The sequence below is a fragment of the Mandrillus leucophaeus genome, unplaced genomic scaffold, assembly GCF_000951045.1.
Source record: "Mandrillus leucophaeus isolate KB7577 unplaced genomic scaffold, Mleu.le_1.0 Scaffold253, whole genome shotgun sequence".
Classification (NCBI taxonomy): domain Eukaryota; kingdom Metazoa; phylum Chordata; class Mammalia; order Primates; family Cercopithecidae; genus Mandrillus; species Mandrillus leucophaeus.
Window position 1 is genome coordinate 3,168,696 of NW_012102621.1, and position 20,064 is coordinate 3,188,759.

Here is a 20,064-nt window from a genome sequence, read left to right on the forward strand (position 1 = left end):
TCCCATCAGCAGTGAGCAGATGTAGCTGAGTCTGTGAGCTGACTGCCCAGGGAATGCAATAGACATCAGCTGGAGCTCAGATCCCATCAGCAGTGAGCAGATGTAGCTGAGTCTGCGAGCTGACAGCCCAGAGAATGCAATAGACATCAGCTGGAGCTCAGGTCCCATCAGCAGTGAGAAGATGGAGCTGAGTCTGCGAGCTGACTGCCGGGTGTGGGGCCACGGGAAATCTGCAAGGACTCTAGAGGCTGATGGGGCGTTACCTTCCCTGGAGACATCTGCCCAGAGGAGGATGAAGAGCTCTGGGTTCTACTAACACCAAAGCCCAACATGCACGAAAAAGGTGACTCGGATGTCTGATGGTTCAGGAGGGCCCAGGTAAGCGGCAAAGGAGCTGCTGAAACAATCAGACCACCTACTGCAAGCACCTCACGGTCCCACAATGATTCAGGAACCCAACTACAAGGTCCCCTCCATGGGGAACGGGACAGGGAGAGCAGGAAATTGATTCATGAGACAGAGGCTGTGAACACACATTCAAAACTCCCCAGGGGTCCTAGACATACCCTGGGACCACCAGCTCTCTCCCAGCCCCTGCCCCACCTCAGCTGACCTGCCTGCATCTACACTGCTGCTGAACAGGCATCGGCAAGGTCACCAACCCCCTAACCTTTGGCTATTTGGACCAAGGATGGTCTAGAAATCCAGGACTGCTGTGGCCTGGCCTGCAGACATGAGCTAGGCCTACGAGATTGTCACTTTTAGGGGACCTCAACTGAGACCCAGTGAGAAATTCCAGTTGGTGTGGAAGGTCATGTGACTGAGGCCATGCTGTGGGCCAAGGAGGGCGTGAGAATGAACAGGGAGCAAAGACGGACTAGAAAAGGCTGCGCACAGTGGCTCATGCCTGTAATCCCAACACTTTGGGAGGCCAAGGAGGGTGGATCACCTGAGGTCAGGAGTTTGAGATCAGCCCAGCCAATATGGTGAAACCCAATCTCTACTAAAAATATTAAAAAAAAATTAGCTGGGCACGGTGGCGGACACCTGTAATCCCAGCTATTCTGGAAGCTGAGGCAGGAGAATCGCTTGAATCCAGAAGGTGGAGGTTGCAGTGAGCCAAGCTCACGCCACTGCACTCCAGCCTGGGTGACAGAGAGAGACTCCATCTCAAAAAAAAAAAAAAAAAAGATGGACTAGGAAAAGAGGAGATGGGCAGACCCCCATCAGGAAGTGGAGGGAGGCCACACGAGAAAGATGACAGCACCCCACTAAGTCAAGAAAGGCCCCTCCATGCCAACGCCCCAGCTCCCGGGCCACAGACAAGATGTGCAGGAAGTTCTCACCAGGGGCCTTGGCATGTGCCTGGCACCTTCCCCAGATTAACTCAGGGCACCTTCACTGTGGATCTCAAAGGGAGCTGATATAATCACACCCCTACTCTCACAGGACTGTGGTCAAGAGCAGATGAGTTCATCAGGTCCAGCCACATCGCAGTGCAGGACGCCTTCGGCTTTGCAAATGCTGGCTCTCATTGTCACTGTCATCCCCGTTTTCCAGATGAGGACACAGCAACTGACAGACAGGAAGCATTCGGCCTCATTTAACAGCCAGGAATGCTGACACTCAGAGCAGTAAAGCACTCGGGCTTACACAACTTTCTAGAGCTGGTACTGCATCCAACTGGCCCCGTCCTGCTGCCAGTGGCTGCCCCGCCCTGCCTCTGCGCTTGACTAGTTTGAGTAGGTTTCTCCTCCCTGCCAAGGGACAGGAAGATTCTACACCCCAGTTCAGAATTTCAACAGCTTCCTGAGTGACTGGTGGGCTCCAGTCATAATTTCCTAAATCTGGGCCCAGACAAGGGACATTCACTTCCTAGGAAAACGAGGAGGCGCTTAAGTGGGTTGGGCCAAGCCTTCTCTGACCCAGCGGTGCTCTGTGGGCAGGGACAGCAACTGGGCACTTCTCTGAGCCAGACGCTGTGCCAGCTGCTTTACACTGCACCCCACGGCCCAGCTGGGATCAACCACGTCCTCCCCGCGACCTGCGCCGAAGAAAGCAATAACAAACCACATGGGCACGTGCTCAACCGTGTGGAATGGTAGGAAAACGCTGACCCACACCAGAGACTTTTTATTTACTTACTTACTTATTTATTTATTTTGAGATGGAGTCTCACTCTGTCGCCCAGGGTGGAGGACAGTGCCATGATCTCGGCTCACTGCAACCTCCACCTCCCGGGTTCAGGCGATTCTCCTGCATCAGCCTCCTGAGTACCTTGGATTACAGACACACACCACCACACCCAGCTAATTTTTGTATTTTTAGTAGAGACAGGGCTTCACCATGTTGGCCAGGATGGTCTCAAACTCCTGACCTCAGGGGATCTACCCACCTCGGCTTCACAAAGTGCTGGGATTACAGGCATGAGACATCGCACCCAGCCCAGAAACAGCTTTTAAAGAAGCTACTTCCTGATCCCCAAGCACTTTTCTGCACAGGGTGGCAGGGCCTTTACAGACAGGGGTTCAGTTACCTTCTTGCGTCTCCAAAGAGGTAAAATCATGGTCACTATTTGTGGTCAGTTTTTAAACGACCAAGTTCAACTGGTAAGGGAGAAACTTGGTAAGGGAGAAAAACGGGCCACTGGTAAGGGAGAAAAATGGGCCTGAGGACCCTGGTGACTTGCCAGCCGGTTCAGCCCAACACTCACTCCACCGGAGCACCTCAGGATACCCAGGTTCAGGCAGAGAAGCCAAGCCCTCGCTCACGTCTGCATCTCAGTGAACCCCACCTGGCCCTGAGCCCCATCCCCACCCACCTCCTGTGCCTCCCAGCTCCCATTTCTACCTGTCTAGGGAACTCAGATATTCCTGCTGCTTCTCGAAGCCAAAGCTCTTACTGGAGGAAAGGAGTAATTGGGAGACACCCACCTGCCGGGCTGTAAGAGCCCACGCCGCTGACAGGGAAGAGGATGTCCGAGTCATTGTGCAGCACCTTCAGCGGAGCCCAGCTGTGCATCTGGGAGAGGCAGGTGTTCCCGTCCAGTGGCCTAAGGTGAAAGAACACAGCTGCAGGACAGGCCAAAGACCCCAGAGGCCTCATGATTCACCAACAAGCATCCACATCGCTCTCTTGAGAACTAACCAGGCCACGGCAGGGCTGAGAACAGAAGGACGTGTGGGCTGGGAGGAGCATGGAGTCCAGATCCAGACCTCTTGCATTTGTTCTCTCAACCAGTGTTTATTGAGCACCTATTCTATGCCAGGCACTGTGCTCCCTACTGGCGGCAAAAAAGCCAGTGAACAGTGTTGATCCTGACCTCAGGGAGCCTGCAGTCTGCTGGGGAGCATGAACATGAATCAAATAATCCTGCAAGAAGCTGGAAATGGCAGCTCAGATCATAGAGGAAGGTCATGGAAGGCTGCCTGGAAGAAGCAGGGCTTGAGCAAGGAGCTGGCCCAAGCTCTGTTCCTTCCCAAGAAAAGGAACAGAGACTTGGGGGAGGAGACAGCACATGCATCACAGGCCATCTGCTCCAGGTTCCAAAATGACAGCAGTCACCTGAGCTGGGGCTAGTGCTGCTCTGCCTCACTGCTTCTGAGCCCCTCATGGGTAAAAGGACAGAATCAGACCAGTCACATCTGGGTCCCTTCCAAGAAAGGGGGTCGGCTCAACTATTAACCAGGCTCATATGATCTGTTATATTGTCACCTTACCCACAAAGTACAAAACTCTAATGCGTGCCATCTTCGTAATGCCAGGCGGTGTGGTAGGGTTTGTTTGGGAGTAATGGCCCCTGCCTCTGAGCAATCAAGAAATGTTAATAAATACCTGGAGCTATTTTTGCAGTATAGTCGTCACCCAGTATCTGCATTCCATCTGTATCAACCGTTTCAAAAACCCCCTGCAAATCTGAGGACGCTCAAAGTCTCTTGTTTTGTTTGTTTTTAGAGTCGGGGTCTTGCTCTGTTGCCCATGCTGGAGGACAGTGGCACAATCACAGTTCACTGCAACCTTGAGCTCCTGGGATTCAGCGGACCCTCCTGCCTCAGCCTCCCAAGGAGTTTGGACTACAGGCGTGAGCCACCATACCCAACTAATTTTTTGTTTGGTTTGGTTTTTTGTGAAGACAGGGTTTCGCTATGTTGTCCAGGCTGGTCTCAAAATCCTAGCCTGAAGCGATCCTCCCACCTCAGCCTCCCCAAGTGCTTGGATGACAGGCATAAGCCACCTCGCCTAGCCTGAAGTTCCCGATGTAAATTGGTGTTGTATTTGCATAAGCACATCCCCCCACATACGTACTTTACGTCATCACTAGATTGCTTACGATACCTAATAAAATCCAAATACTACGTAAATAGTTGTTATATTGTATTTTTATCTTCATTATTTTTATTAGGGTTTTTTTGGGTAATATTTTCAATCCACAGTTGGTTGAAACCGTAGAGGCAGAACCCACGGACGCAGAGTCCATGGAGGCAGAGAGCCAGCTGCACTGTAAGCTTTTTTTTTTTTTTTTTTTTTGGGACAGAGTCTCCCTCTGTCGCCCAGGCTGGAGTGCAGGGGCGCACTCTGTAGCTGGGACTACAGGCGCCCACCACCAAACCCAGCTAATTTTTTTATTTTTAGTAGAGACAGGGTTTCACCGTGTTAGCCAGGATGGTCTCAATCTGACCTCATGATCCCTGCCTCTGCCTCCCAAAGTGCTGGGATTACAGGCGTGAGCCACCGCGCCCAGCCTGTACTATAAGGTTTAAACATCATTTTGTATCTCAGTAGATAAAGAAGACCAAAGCAGATCATAATCATATCTACTTAAGAAGGGAAGGAAAGGAGGAGGGAGGGGCAAACAAAGGGAAGGGAAGCAAAAGAAGAAAGAGTGTGTGGCTTGTCCAAGGCCATCAGCCCTAAGCAACAGAACCAAAGCTGTGGGACTGGAGCCCAAGTCTTCCAAATTCAAGTGCACTGAGTCTTTCGTCTCCTGCCCACAAGTGACATTACTTATATAGTTTGTCTTTATCTTAGAGTTACTCTAAAATCCACAAATATTTTCTGTAATAGACCACAGAGTACATATTTCAGGCTTTGTGACATACTCGTCTTTGTTGGTGTCTCTTAACAACTCTTTAAAAACGTAACAGCCGTGCACTGCTTGGGGGCGGATTTGGCCTGCAGGCATGGTTTGCCAGCTCCTATTTTAGAGGCTTGTCAGGTAGAAGTCTCCTTTCAGCCCTCTCTAGCTTTTGGCCAGACATCTGGCACAGAGCGAGAAGCGCAGGAGTAAATAATCCAGCAGAATTTTGCAAGACGGATCATTCAACCATGCCCGTAACACAATGCGGCTTTCAGACAGCAGGATGGGGGCAAAAGAAGAGCCACTCCCGCCGGTGTCCTGGCAGCGCACCCAACCTGGGCAGAGAACCAGGTGAACTTGGCTGTGGCTCTGGAATCTGTCAAGAGGTGCCCTCCTGAGGCTCTGACCCGGCCACTGGTGACCACAGGGCAGGCACCCAGAGGTGGTCAGGGGTGACCTTTCAGGAGAAGGCAGCAAAAGCAGCCAGACCTGTCTCGGCCACTCCACTGCTTCCGAGCAGATGCAATGTTCTGCTGGTTTCTAAGATAATTCTCGACACTTCCCCGCAACATATCCAAGTACAAGGTGAAGCCAGGCCTCAAGAGGATGAGGTTCCAAACCCGAGAAGTGAGCCCCAAGGACCACCACCTCAAAATGAGTTACATTAAAGATTGCTGGTCAGGCCAGTGGCTCACACTTGTAATCCCGGTACTTTGGGAGGCCGAGGCAGAAGGATCACTTGAGCCCAGGAGTTCGAGCCCTGTCTTTACAAAAAATTTAAAAATTAGCCAGGTATGGTGTTGCACACCTGTAGACCCAGCTACTGGAGCGGCTGAGGTGGGAGGCTCCCTTGAGCCTGGGAGGTCGAGGGCTGCAGTGAGCCGAGATCATTCCACTGCCTCCATCCTGGGCCACAGAGCAAGACCCTGTCTCAAAACAAACAAACAAAAAAACAAAAAAACAAAAAAACACTCTAGGTGCAGTGGCTAACGCCTATAATCCCAACACTTTGGGAGGCCAAGGTGGGTGGATCACCTGAGGTCAGGAGTTTGAGATTAGCCTGGCCAACATGGTGAAACCCCATCTCTACTAAAAATACAGAAAAATTAACCAGGTGTGGTGGTGGGCACCTGTAATCCCAGATACTTGGGAGGCTGAGGCAAGAGAATCGCTTGAACCCAGGGGGCAGGGATTGCAGTAAGCCGAGATTGTGCCACTGTACTCCAGCCTGAGTGACAGAGTGAGAATCCATCTCAAAACAAAACAAAGAAATAAACAAAAAAATATATATATACACACATATATATAATACACTGATTAGCTCATCTTCATAACACTAGATACTCTTAAACATCATTTGAGATGTTTGAGATTCCAAACGTCAAGATGTCAAGGCTTAAACTACAAAATCTTCTGCTGTTAACTGTCCCCCTGTGGCTGCACATTTAGGTCAACTCCAGCGTTCTGCTTCTCTGAATAAGGACTTTGGTATCTAGATGCAGCAACTTTTCCCTGAATCGAGGGTATGTTCTCCGGGTAGCTTCTTGCACTGGGACTGCTAAATCCAGTGGAATAAACATCCTTAAGTTCATGCCAATTTGTCAAACTGCTTTCCCCCAAGGCTATCAACTGCTCCCAGCTCAACTGCTTCCAGCTGTCTTTGAGGGCAGCCCCTGTGCACCACCCCTGCAGCCTCATTCATCCCACAGACACCAAGTGGATGCCATGGGATGTGCCTGGAACTGAGGACCCACTGACAGCGAGATCTTTCCCTTCCACCAGGGCGCCAACCCAAGGTCTCCGCAAATACGATGGGCAAAATATGCAGCCTTGTTTCACTTTGCATTTGCTTAACTGCTAGTGAGATGCAGAATAGCAAGACGCCACATATGTTTGTAGTCCTTTCTGAAGTATGTTTCCCCCTCCTTCCCTACTGGTATCAGAGAACACATATAAAGTGATTCAAAAAGCCCTTTCTGGGCCTGGCGCGGTGGCCCATGCCTATAATCCCAACACTTTGGGAGGCCAACATGGGAGGATCACTTGAGGCCAGGAAGTCAAGACCAACCTGGGCAATGCCTTGAGACCCCATTTCTATAAAGAATTAGTTGCGCCTGGTGGCATGCACCTATAGTCCTAGCTACTCAGGAGGCCAAGGTAGGGAGATCACTTGACACTAGGAGTTCAAGGCTGCAATGAGCTGTGATCAGTCCACTGCACTCTAGCCTGGATGACAGAGCAAGACCTGTCTCAAAAAAAAAAAAAAAGACAAACAAACAAACAAAAAAAAAAAAGAACAAAACAACAAACCCTGACTGTAATAAAAATACTATCCCTTTTAAAGAAAAATACAAAAAGCAAAGCTAATACTTGAGATAAATACTGAGGCAGAAGAAACAAGACTTCTTCAGACATCAAAGAAGTGGTGTAATGACCAGTAAACCGAGGAGTAAGCCTAACTTTGACCAACAGAGGATCTTAAAGACAACAGGGCAGCAGACTCTGCCAGAGGCTTTGGCAATCCACAGTGAGCTTCTCCCGGTCTGGCCACATTCCCCTCACACATCTGCTGTGCACCAGCCCCCTCGACCTTCCCTGTGAACACCAGCTTAGAATCAAAATCAAAGCATTACTCAGTAGGCCATCCCATCACTCCGCTGTGTCTTCCCCACGCTGCTCTGTGGAAGGTCAATCAAGATCCCTCTGAATGCCAGGGAGAGCTGTCCGGAGTCTGCAGGAGGCCCTCTAGCTTCGGAGGGCCCAGGCCAAGTGAAGGTCACCCTGCACTGTGTTGGGCATTTACACATCACAATGCTGGAGGCTGCCTTGGCTCACACACCAGCCTCACCCATGTGGCTACACTCAGTGGCATCAGCAAGCAGCATCTCCTCAAAGGCCCAGATTGCAAAGTAAAGGCACGTGGCCAGGTGCGGAGGCTCATGCCAGCAATCCCAGCACTTTGGGAGGCTGAAGCAGGTGGATCACTTGAGCTCAGGAGTTCAATACCAGCCTGGCCAACATGGTGAAACCCCATCTCTACTAAAAATACAAAAATTAGCCGGGCGCAGTGGCGCACTCCTGTAGTCCCACCTACTACTCTGGAGGCTGAGGCAGGAGAATCGCTTGCACCCGGGAGGTGGAGATTGCAGTGAACTAAGATCACGCCACTGCACTACAGCTGGGGCCATGAAGCAAGACTGTTTCAAAAAAAAAAAGAATAAAGGCACTTGCGAGGGTTAATTGTATGTGTCAATTTGGCTGGGCCACAATACCCAGATATTTGGTCAAACATTATTCTAGATGTTTCTATAAGGGTATTTTTTGGATGAGATTAACATTTTAAATCAGTAGATTTTGGGTGAACCAGATTACGCCACATAATGTGGGCGGGCTTCATGTAAGCAGTGCAAGGCCTCAATAGGAAAAAGATGGACCTTCCAGAAGAAGAAGAAATTCCACCAGCAGATTGCCTCTGGACCTGAACTGCAACTCTTCCCTGGGTCTCCAGTCCACACGCCTACCCTGCAGATTTTGGACTTCCCAGCCCCACAATCACATGAGCCAATTCCTTAAAATAAGTCAAGAGAAGACTGGGCACGGTGGCTCACGCCTGTAATCCCAGCACTCTGGGAGGCCAAGGCAGGTGGATCACAAGGTCAGGAGTTTGAGTCTGGCCTGGACAACAGGACAAAACCCCATCTCTACTAAAAACACAAAAGTTAGCAGGGTGTGGTGGGTACCTGTAATCCCAGCTACTTGAGAGGCTGAGGCACAAGAATTACTTAAACCCCGCAGGCAGAGGTTGCAGTGAGCCGAGATCGTGCCACTGTACTCCAGCCTGGGTGACAAAGCAAGACTCCATCTCAAAAACAAAACAAAACAAACAAACAGACAGGAAACAGAGACACAGAAAGACAGAAACAGAGATAGATAGAGACGGAGTTAGAGGTAGAGACAGAGGTAGAAATTGAGACAAAAACAGAGCAGGACGGAGAAGGAACTATACACATCCACATACAGAATGCCCCCCGCTCAGTCCCACCCCACTGGTTCTGCCTCTCTGGAGAGCCCTGAATAACACAGCAGGTCACACGACTTGGATGCCAGATATAAAAACACTCACACGCTATGAGCAAGAACAAGGGCTGCTGAAAAGCTGCCCTAACAAAGAGTTCAGTCATAGGAAAAAATCTTGTGTGAAAATATTCATTTGAGATAGGCTGCAAACAAAAGATAGGCTGATAACAAAAAGCAAAAACAGAAACCATCAACCTAAATACCCAACAAAAGGGGAAACATTTCACAAGTCATAACGTGTTGATCTGACTGAACGGCAACTGCATTAGCCAGGGTTCTGCGGAGAAATGGAGCCAAGGGGTGCGTGCATGGAGACAGAGACAGATACAGATACAGGTTTATATTGAGGAACTGGTCCACGCAACCACAGAGACCAGGAAGTCCCATGACCCACAGTCCACAAGCCGAAGACCCAGGAAAACTGGTGGTGTGGCGAGGTCCAAGCCTGAAGCCTGAGAACCGGGAGAGCAGATGGTAGGAATCCCTGGCCAAGGGCAGCAAATCCACGTCCCAGCGGAAGCTAGCAGGTGGAAAGGAAAGAATCCCTCCCTGCCTTCGCTTGTTGTTCTGTTCGGGCCCTCAGTGGATTGGATGGGGTCCCTCCACACTGGGGAGGGCTGTCTCCTTTACTGAGTCCACCAATTTAGACACTACCCTCACCCAGAAACATCCTCACCGACGCACCCAGAAGCAGAAGTAACGTTCAATCTGGGCACCCCACAGCCCAGTTAGGCTGACACACAAAATTAATCATCACATCAAAAATCAGTATTCATAATTATGTAGAAACATGAAAAACATTTGATAGAAGAGCCAGGTGCAGTGGCTCACACCTGTAATTCCAGCACTTTGGGAGGCCGAACCGGGCAGATCATGAGGTCAGGAGTTTGAGATCAGCCTGGCCAACTTGGTGAAATCCCGTCTCTACTAAAAATACAAAAATTAGCTGGGCGTAGGCGGGCACCTGTAATCCCAGCTACTTGGGAGGCTGAGGCAGGAGAATCACTTGAACCCTGGAAGCAGAGGTTGCAGTGACCTGAGACGGAGCCATTGTGCTCCAGCCTGGGTGACAGAGCAAGACCCATGTCAAAAAAAAAAAAAATTGACAGTATAAGCTTTGGATTACAGCATATCTGAATCCAAACCTCAACTTCGCCAATGGCTTTGACAAATCTTGCCTCTCTATGGAATCCTGTTCTTCTGTCTGTAAAATGGGGGTGATATGCCCATGAACCTCACAGGGTTGCTAGAAGTCTTACAATACAGTGTACAAATCACCTGCAGCATCTGGCGTATCTCAGATGATCAATAAGGTAACACTATTAGTACAAGTATCCATGTGGATGAGGACTAGAGTAAAAATAAAAAACAATAATAGGCACAGTCTCATCAGAAAAAAAAAAAAACCCTAATATTAAAACAACATGAAAATGAAAATCTTAGGGCTAAAGGTATACTGCAGCCTAAACAATACCGTTAAGATTTAGGTCAGACAGAAAGATACATTTCTGTATATTCATTTTACACTTTTTATTTTTTGTAGAGATGGAGTCTTGCTGTGTTGCCCAGGCTGCTCTCAAACTCTTGGCCTTAAGCAGTACTCCCACCTCAGCCTCCCAAAGTGCTGGGATTACAGGCGTGAACCACTGCACCTGGCCTCATTTTACACTTTAAGGAACTGGATTTTGCAGTAGTCATGATTAGGAGGGCACTGGGCACTACAAAGCCTAAGAGGTAACTAGCTTATTTGGGGTATTTTGGTTTTTTGTTTTTTTTTTTTTTTTGAGAAGGACTTTCTCTCTTGTTGCCCAGGCTGGAGTGCAGTGATGTCATCTTGGCTCCGCCTCCCATGTTCAAGCGATTCTCCTGCCTCAGCATCCTAAGTATCTGGAGTTACAGGCATGCACCATCATGCCAGGCTAATTTTGTATTTTTTTTAGTAGAGAAGCGGTTTCACCATGTTAGTCAGGCTGGTCTCGAACTCCCGACCTCAGGTGATCCACCCACCTTGGTGTCCCAGAGTGCTGGGATTACAGGTGTGAGCCACTGCGCCCGGCCAACTCCACGGTTAAGGCAGTAGGTGCAGGCAAGTTACTGCTATTCACACCCCTGCAGATAAACACAGAAGTCACCATACCACAACTATTCTCCTAACCCTGCCTTTGTCCTGAGCTTCCTGTGCTAGTGGCAAGTCAGATGCAAGGAAAATCCAGAGTAAAAATAAAAAATAATAATAGGCACAGTCTCATCAGACTTTGAAACCGTGTGAACCCTGGGAAGTGAACATGACAGATGTATGTATAAAGCAAGAATTTCAAGGCACACATTCTGACATTAACTTTGTATTAAGTGCCCTCAAATGTACTCCCTTCCCCTCTTTCAGTTCTCAGGGAAAGAGCAAATAACACTCCTTCCAAATAACACTCCTAAATCAACACCTGAAGAATGAATGATGCCCTGGGCAAATATAAAACTTGCAGTTGTATTTCACCTCATACCATAGAAAGAGAAAACGGTGAACTTAACTCCCTCATTAAAAGCACAAGGGGAGGCTGGGCATGGTGGCTCACGCCTGTAAACCTAGCACTTTGGGAGGCCAAGGCAGGCGGATCACTTGAGGTCAAGAGTTTGAGACCAGCCTGGTCAATGTGGTGAAACCCCATCTCTACCAAAAACAGAAAAATTAGCTAGGTGTGGTGACAGGCGCCTGTAATCTCAGCTACTCGGAAGGCTGAGGCAGGAGAATAGCTTGAACCCGGGAGGTGCAGGCTGCAGTGAGCTGAGATCATGCCACAGCACTTCAGCCTGGGGGACGGTGAGACTCCATCTCACACACACACACACAAGGAAGTGTGACAGGAACTTACTTCTCAGGTGACTCCGCGTGGCCCCTGTGCTTCCTTCCTGATGAGTTTCCATACATGTCATCTTCGTTTTCATCCACATCTTCATCATCAATGCTTTTTACATCAAGCTTCTGGTACCCAAACTCCCCATTCAAAGACAGGGAATCAATTTTCCATGAGTTGCTGCTCTGACTTCCATTGGAATTTGGCCCAAAGGGGCTTTCAAAGGCTGATATGATATTTACAGAGGAGCGGTCGGAGTTGTCCTCTGAGCTCTCCCCTGCCCCAGGTGTCTTTTTAAAAACGTCCCCAGAGTTCTGCTCATCCTCCTCATCATCAAATGAGATAATGTTGGTCACTTTCTTTTTCTTCTTTCGCTCCTTTTTGCATTTCGCATCTGACAAAAGAAAAAAAAAAGATATGGTATAAGAAAAAGTAGGCAAGACAAAAGGATGATGGAACCAACTCACCTCCAGGTTATGGAAAATACTATTCTTCTGAGAAATCCACTGTAACATTAATTCAGACTTTTTAAAATCCTCAATGAAAATCTGTGTACAGAAGATTGAGCAGAATGGATACAGCCCTCTACCTCTGATTTAACTAAACACACCACAGAGCCCACATTGAAACTGTTCCTTCTAAGCAGTCACTTTGATGCGAAGGATGCTACCATTACCAAAATGATCTTCAATGCTTCTCTTTGGAAAATATTCTCATAGCCGTAGATGAGACCAGGAAAACCAGCTGGGGGGTATAGTCAAGAGTTGAACAGCCTCAAATTCCTGCCATTCCTGTGCAGTGCCCCTTCGCAATGGGGCTTTGTGGCTCCTCCCAGCCAGAGGTGATGTCTATTTCTGCACCCTCTTGAATCTGGCTGGCGTAGTGCTTTTTTTTTTTTTTTTTTTTTTTTGAGTTGGAGCAGCTCGCTCTATTGCCCAGGCTGGAGTACAATGGCACAATCATAGCTCACTGTAACCTCCAATTCCTGGGATCAAACAATCCTCTGGCCTCAGCCTCCTGAGTAGCTGGGACTACGGTGCATGCCACAACACCTAGCTAATTTTATTATTTTTTTAAAAGATGAGGTCTTGTGTGCTGCCCAGGCTGGTCTCAAAACTTCTGGCCTCAAGCAATACTCCCACCTCAGCCTCCTAAATTGCTGGGATTATAGGCATGAGCCACCATGCCCTGCTTTTACCTAGAGAATGTGGCAGAAAGGGCCGGGCGCAGTGGCTCACACCTGTAATCTCAGCACTTTGGAGGTGAAGGTGGGTGGATCACCTGAGGTCAGGAGTTCAAGACCAACCTGGCAAACATGGTGAAACTCCATCTCTAATAAAAACACACACACACACACAAAAAAAAATCAGCTGGGTGTGGTGGCGGGTGCCTGTAATCCCAGCTACTTGGGAGGCTGATGCAGGTGAATTTCTTGAACATGGGAGGCAGAGGTTGCAGTGAGCTGAGATTGCGCCATTGCAGTCCAGTCTGGGTGACAGAACAAGCCTCTGTTTCCAAAAAAAAAAACAAAGTGGCAGGAATCACACTGTGTGAGTTCTAGTAGCTAGGTGTTAACAGGTCTCACAGCTTTGCGTTTGCTCTCCCGGACAGAGGCCCTGACCCCATACATGAAGAAGCCAGCTCAGCTGACTGGAGGATGAGAGACCAGGAGCACAACCTGAGCCGCCCCAGCACTTATTCCAGACATGTGGATGGGGCCATCTTGGATCTTCCAGTCTAACCACCAGCTCCCATGAGTGAGCCCAAGGAATCCAGCGGAAGAGCCACCATGCCAACCCACCTAAAAAAGGAACGAACTGTGGTGGTTTTAAGTCGCTACATTTTTTAATCACTTGTTATATAGCAAATGTTAACTGAAAAAGAAATCAAGCCTGCCTTAGTGACCAGCACTCAGAGAAGACTCTTTGTGCCCCCATTTTAATCACCACACTTGGATGTAAGACACTTTGAGGGAATTCCAAAAACCCAATCCGTCTAAACCAATGTGTGATGCGGTGAGGCCTCACTGGTATAGCACAACTCCGAGATTACCTCAAAAGCAGAGTTCCAAAAATGGGTGGGACTGCTACTCCTGTGGGTGTAGAAATTTCAGTGTCTTTGTCACACGAAGCCATCAACAGCCCTATCTCCTACACTGTTCATGCAGGGTCTCTGCTGGAGAAGCACAGGGCAAGACAAACAAGGCCACTGTGTACCAAAGACACCATGGGATTCTGCACTTTCACCATCAGTAATTCCAAAGGGATGGCCCCAGTTACTGCCTTGTTTAAGAGATCTGAGGATACTGAGACTAAGTACTTAAGCCCAAAATTTCCAATTTCAACCAGGCACAGTGGCTCACACCTGTAATCCCAGCACTTTGGGAGGCCAAGGCAGGAGGATCACTTGAGGCCGGGAGTTCAAGACCAGCCTGGGCAACATAACAAGACCCTGTCTCTACATATATACACATACATACTACAACAAAACTTCCAATTTTGCTGTAGTAACATCTTAATGTCCCAAAGGAATCAAAGGGTATTGAAAACTTATCACCAAATTAATCTTAACTTAATCAACTTTCTTTTTTTCATTCAATTTTTTAATTAAATTTTTTTAAAAACAGGCTGGGCACAGTGGCTCATGCCTGTAATCCCAGCATTTTGAGAGGGCAAGGCGGGCAGATCACCTGAGATTAGGAGTTCAAGATCAGCCTGGCCAACATGGGAAACCCCATCTCTGCTAAAAATACAAAAAGAAGCCAGCCAGGCATGTTGGCACATGCCTGTAGTCCCATCTACTCAGGAGAATTGCTTGAATCCGGGAGGTGAAGGCTGCAGTGAGCTGAGATCATGCCCCTGTACTCCAACCTGGGCAAGAGAGTGAGACTCTGTCTCAAAAAAAAAAAAAAAAAAGTTAAAAAATTGAGACAGGGTCTCACTACATTGCCCAGGCTGGTCTAGAACCCTTGAACTCAAGCGATCCTCCTGCCTCGGCCTCCCAAAGTGCTAGGATTACAGGCATGAGCCACCAAGCCCAGCCTGAACCAACTATCTTCTGCCTCCCCATGACTCCCTAGAGTCAAAGCCGACAACTCCTGTCTTTCCTGAGGCCTCTACTTAAAAGCCATCCCCAGTCAGAGGCAAGCCCAACGGCAGACGTTCCCATAGCAGCCTACGCTTGGTTTTCATCCCTTTTATCCTAAGGATCATAAATTATATATTTTGTCATGAACTACCCACCCACACTCATCCCAAAGGAGACTGCAGGCTACCTGCTGGCAATCTGTCTTTCCTATTCAGCTCACTGCCTAGCACACAGAATACGATGAAGGAACAAATAAAGGAATGAATGAATGAAGATCAACGTCATCTGGCTCCCGGTGTCTCTCACACCCTCACTTTCTGTTTGCTATGGTTGAGCTGCTCATTTTTCCACCCGGCAATTCTCGCATCTAGATAAGGCCGTCAGAGCCCTTTCAGAGTGAATGAGAATGAGAAACAGAAACACAAATGGAAAACAAGTGTACTGGACTCTATTCCCCTTGGAATGACTTTCAGATGATGAGGTACGTCCACCCCATCAGCCACATTCTGCTTCCCTCTGCTCCGCCTCGAGCACCCGTTCCCACTCACCGGCACTGACATTCCTGGACACGACAGGCAAGGGGTCGGTCTCCTGTTCAGGTTTGATGAGGATGGAGACGGCAGAGGAGGCTGTGATCTCCCTGAACAGGCTGCTCACTCCTTGCGTGGACTCCTTCAGCAAGGAGGTCACATTCTGCGTTGACTCCTTTAAGAGGTCTGAAACGGTGGGAGCAAACTTACTCTGCCCGTTCAAATCCTTGTTGTCGATGTTAATCGCAAAGAGTATGGAGTTCAGACCTACCCAAAAAAAGAGAGAAGTCTGGAGTGCTTGCTGATGGGCAGTCACACCACCACCAAGAGAAGACAGCTGCAGACAACAGAGTACGGAAGAGGAGACACACTGATCTTAAATAGGTATAAAAATACCTCCCACGCGGAGGTTGTAGGGAGCCGAGATCGTGCCACTGCACTCCAGCCTGGGGGACAGAGCAAGACCCTGTCTCAAAAAAAAAAAAAACACCTCCCATGAAACTGGGGTCAGCAGACATCCGTTATCACGGGAGTTGAGTCATGCCACATTCTCTCCCTAACAGCCACAAAGATAAATACAAATAAGAAGTCAACCAGGAGGAGGTGAAGGCGCAAGTTCTGGGATCAGACTGCCTGGGGGTCAGTTCCAGCACTGTCACCTACTAGCTACAAGACCTTGGTCCAGGCCGGGTACAGTGGCTCATCCCTGTAATCCCAGCACTTTGGGAGGCCAAGACAAGTGGATCACCTGAGGTCGGGAGTTCGAGACCAGCCTGACCAAACGGAGACACCTCATCTCTATTAAAAACATGAAATTAGCCGGGCGTGGTGGTACATGCCTATAATCCCAGCTACTGGGGAGGCTGCACAGGAGAATCGCTTGAACCCAGGAGGCAGAGGTTGCAGCGAGCCAAGATCATGCCACTATACTCCAACCTGGGCAACAAGAGTGAAACTCCGTCTCAGAAAAAAAAAAAAAGACCTTGGTCCAGCAACTTATCATCTCCCTGTACTCCAGTCACCTTATCTGTAAGATGGGGACAATATTCTCTCTCTCACAGGATTGTAAGTATTAAAGGCAATCACTCACAAGACACTCAGCTCCATAAACCATCAAATGTGCACCGATAACATCATCATCATTACTCTGGACAGAAACTTACACTGGCATCTTATGGTCTACAAAGAAATCATGGTCAAATCCTTTTTCTCATCAATGGACAGGACTAACATAACCCCAAATATATGAGACTTACTATAAACTTTCAAGGAAAAACAAAAATGAGGCAAAAAAGAACTTGGAAAGAGGAAGCAAGTTGCCCACTTCAGTCCGGCTGATTCCACCTTTCACCCTTTGAGTCAAAGGGCAAACAATGTAACAGTCCACCGAGCAACATCAACCCAGGGTCTCCACGATGACTGTCACGTGTGCGGCCCCCGATCTCACATTATTCTCTCACAGCCCCATGAAGGTGATTGCTGAGACAGCATGATTCCCATCTCACAGAGAGGAAAGAAAAGGTAGCAAAGCTTATAGCATCTGCCCCAGGTCACCAGTTAGCAAGGGGTAAAGCCAGGATTCAAAGGTAGGTCCCCCACCTCCAATTCCCCGCAAGGTATATTACATCTCCAAAGCCCAACTAAAAACCTTCTCAAATCTTCGCTTTCTCTGCCAGGGTCTCACATTCTAGATGAATAGACCCAACACTCTGGTCGGGCATGGGGACTTACACCTGCAATCCCAACATTTTGGGAGGCCAAGGTGAGTGGATTACTTGTGCTCAGGAGTTCGAGACCAGCCTGGCCAACATAGTGAAACCCTATCTCTATTAAAATACAAAAATTAGCTGGGCGTGGTGGCAGGCACCTGTAATCCCAGCTTTTCGGGAGGTTGAGACAGGAAAATAACTTGAACCCAGGAGGCAGAGGTTGCAGTGAGCCGAGATCGCACCACTGCACTCCAGCCTGGGTGACAGAGTGAGGCTCTATCTTTTAAAAAATAAAAATAAAACAACCAACATTCAGTGCTAGTAAAAGAAGGACAGCAGCAAGTGACTCATTAAGTTGTTGAGGGACACAGAAGAATCACAACATTCCATGGCGTTGTGGATCTGCCCCAAGGCAGCCCCTCTGCTCACAAGTGTCACAAGGCCCTGGTCTGGGCCAGGCTTACCCGCTGCCATGGTTGGAAGCATGCTGGACCTCTCTTCATCCATCACAAAAGACCAGTCTTCATAAAAAGTGCTGCAGATTCAAAGAGAAGAGGAAATCGCTCTTAGCAGTGGTTCTCTGTGTCTATTAACCAAGAAATTTCATTAGACGGCTCCCTGGAAGATCTGCACCTGATCACCCCAGGAGGGATATGATTTGTCTGAGGTCTCTGCTGGTTTAAAGCTTCTGCTTACGAACAGAAGATCGAACACACACATCCTACAACTTCCTCGCTGGTCCCCCGAGACCCCCAGCTTCAGAGTACGAAAATAGACATTATACGTAAATGTATTTATAAAGCAGCAAAGTAGGAGGGAGCAGTCAGGTGGGTGACTTCCACTCAAGCAATGTCCCCAAGAGACAGACAGGAAATCCAAGCCAGCCAACAGGGCTCGCCTGATTTGCCTAATACAAGAAGAGACCATTTCAGACAGAAATTACAGAGCCTCTATGACTTCATCAACCAGGGCATTTAATATAATGCCTGCCTTGGCCAGGCATGGTGGCTCATGCCTGTAATCCCAGCACTTTGGGAGGCTGGGGTGGGAAGATCACTTGAGGTCAAGAGTTCGAGACCAGCCTGGCCAACACAGTGAAACCCCATCTCCATTAAAAATATAAAAAATTAGCTGGGCATGGTGGCAGATGCTTGTAATCGCAGCTACTCAGGAGGCTGAAACAGTAGAATCGCTTGAACCTGGAGGCTCAGTGAGCAGAGATTGCACCACTGTACTCCAGCTTGGGCGAAAGAGCGAGACTCCACCTCAAAATAATAATAATAATAATATAATGCCTGCCTAGGTTACAGACCTGAAAGCCCACATTATCCTTGGAAAAGGCCAGGAGGCTAAAAATACACGACAAATCTAGATGGCATTGGGATAAGGCCGTCAAGAAAGCCTACAAGGCCTGTCCAAGGTCATCTGGCCAATAAATGGTCCAGCCAGGGCTTAAAAGAAGTTCTCCCGAGTCCAACTTCCAAGCTCTCTCTGACTTCCTGTCAAGCAATGACAACCAAAAATCCCCAATGCCATAACTTCCCCACCAGGTCACTGAATTCTAAATTAATTGAGGCAAAGGTCAATTTCACTAAAGCAAAGTCAGGGATACAAGACGTATAGTTGAGTGAGGGGTTGGAAAAATTAGCCACTGAAGTGACTGAATACAACTAACAGAAACTAACACTGGGTACACACAGACATAAAGACGGCAAACAAAGATGGGGACTGCTAGAGAGAGTAGAGAGGGAGAAAAGCATGGACTGAAAAACTACCTACCGGGTACTATGTTCACTACCTGGGAGATGGGTTCAATCATGCCCTAAACCTCGGCATCACGCAATGTTCCCAGGTAACAAACCTGCACATGTACCCCCTGAATCTAAAATAAAAATTGAGGCTGGGAACGGTGGCTCACGCCTGTAATCCCGGCACTTGGGAGGCTGACGTGGTGGATCACTTGAGGCTAGGAGTTCGAGACCAGCCTGGCCAATACAGTAAAACCCCGTCTCTATTAAAAATGCAAAAATTAGCTGGGCGTGGTGGTGCACACCTGTAATCCCACCTACCGGGCAGGGTGAGGCAGGAAAAAGAGAGAAGAGGTGCATTTCCAATATACTTTTCCAGAAAATATTAGCAGACGTACAAACCACGTGCTCAAGCTGACATTCTGACTGCACCTGATTCCTAAAATCATGATCCTTTAAAAATCTGAGCCCGTTTTCGTGCATCTAAATGAATGTGTTTTCCCCACATCGGGCTGGGGAAGTGGCTGGTGATCCAGGTAAGGTCAACTGTGATTCTTACCTGCTGGACTCACTTCTTCTTGATGTTCACTTCAACTTTGAGACTGAGTGTGTAACTCTGAACTACCCATAAATGATATGCTGGAAAGAGCTTCACAGAAATTCACTTCAAGAAATAGGAGTAGGCCACACACAGTAGCTCACGCCTATAGTCCCAGCACTTTGGGAGGCTGAGGCGGGAGGATCACGAGGTCAGGAGATCAAGACCATCCTGGCTAACGCGGTGAAATCCGTCTCTATTAAAAATACAAAAAATTAGCCAGGTGTGGTGGTGTGCGCCTGTAGAACCAGCTACTCAGGAGGCTGAGGCAGGAGAATCGCTTGAACCCGGGAGGCGGAGGTTACAGTGAGCCAAGATCACGCCACTACACTCCAGCCTAGGCAAAAAAGCGAGACTCCATCTCAAAAAAAAAAAGAAAAGAAAAGGAA

At 48.4% G+C, this 20,064-nt stretch overlaps 1 protein-coding gene across 1 annotated transcript in view; it reads right to left on the bottom strand.

The window, feature by feature from the left end:
* Positions 1–20,064, bottom strand: part of SNX29 (sorting nexin 29) — a gene marked incomplete at its 5' end in the record, with an annotated part of 600,769 nt that overhangs the window by 536,437 nt on the left and 44,268 nt on the right. The window contains 4 exons of the mRNA XM_011983676.1: positions 2,934–3,052; positions 12,022–12,397; positions 15,639–15,887; positions 17,794–17,874. Of these exons, the coding sequence (XP_011839066.1) occupies positions 2,934–3,052; positions 12,022–12,397; positions 15,639–15,887; positions 17,794–17,874 (825 nt within the window). The remainder of the gene's footprint in view (positions 1–2,933; positions 3,053–12,021; positions 12,398–15,638; positions 15,888–17,793; positions 17,875–20,064) is intronic.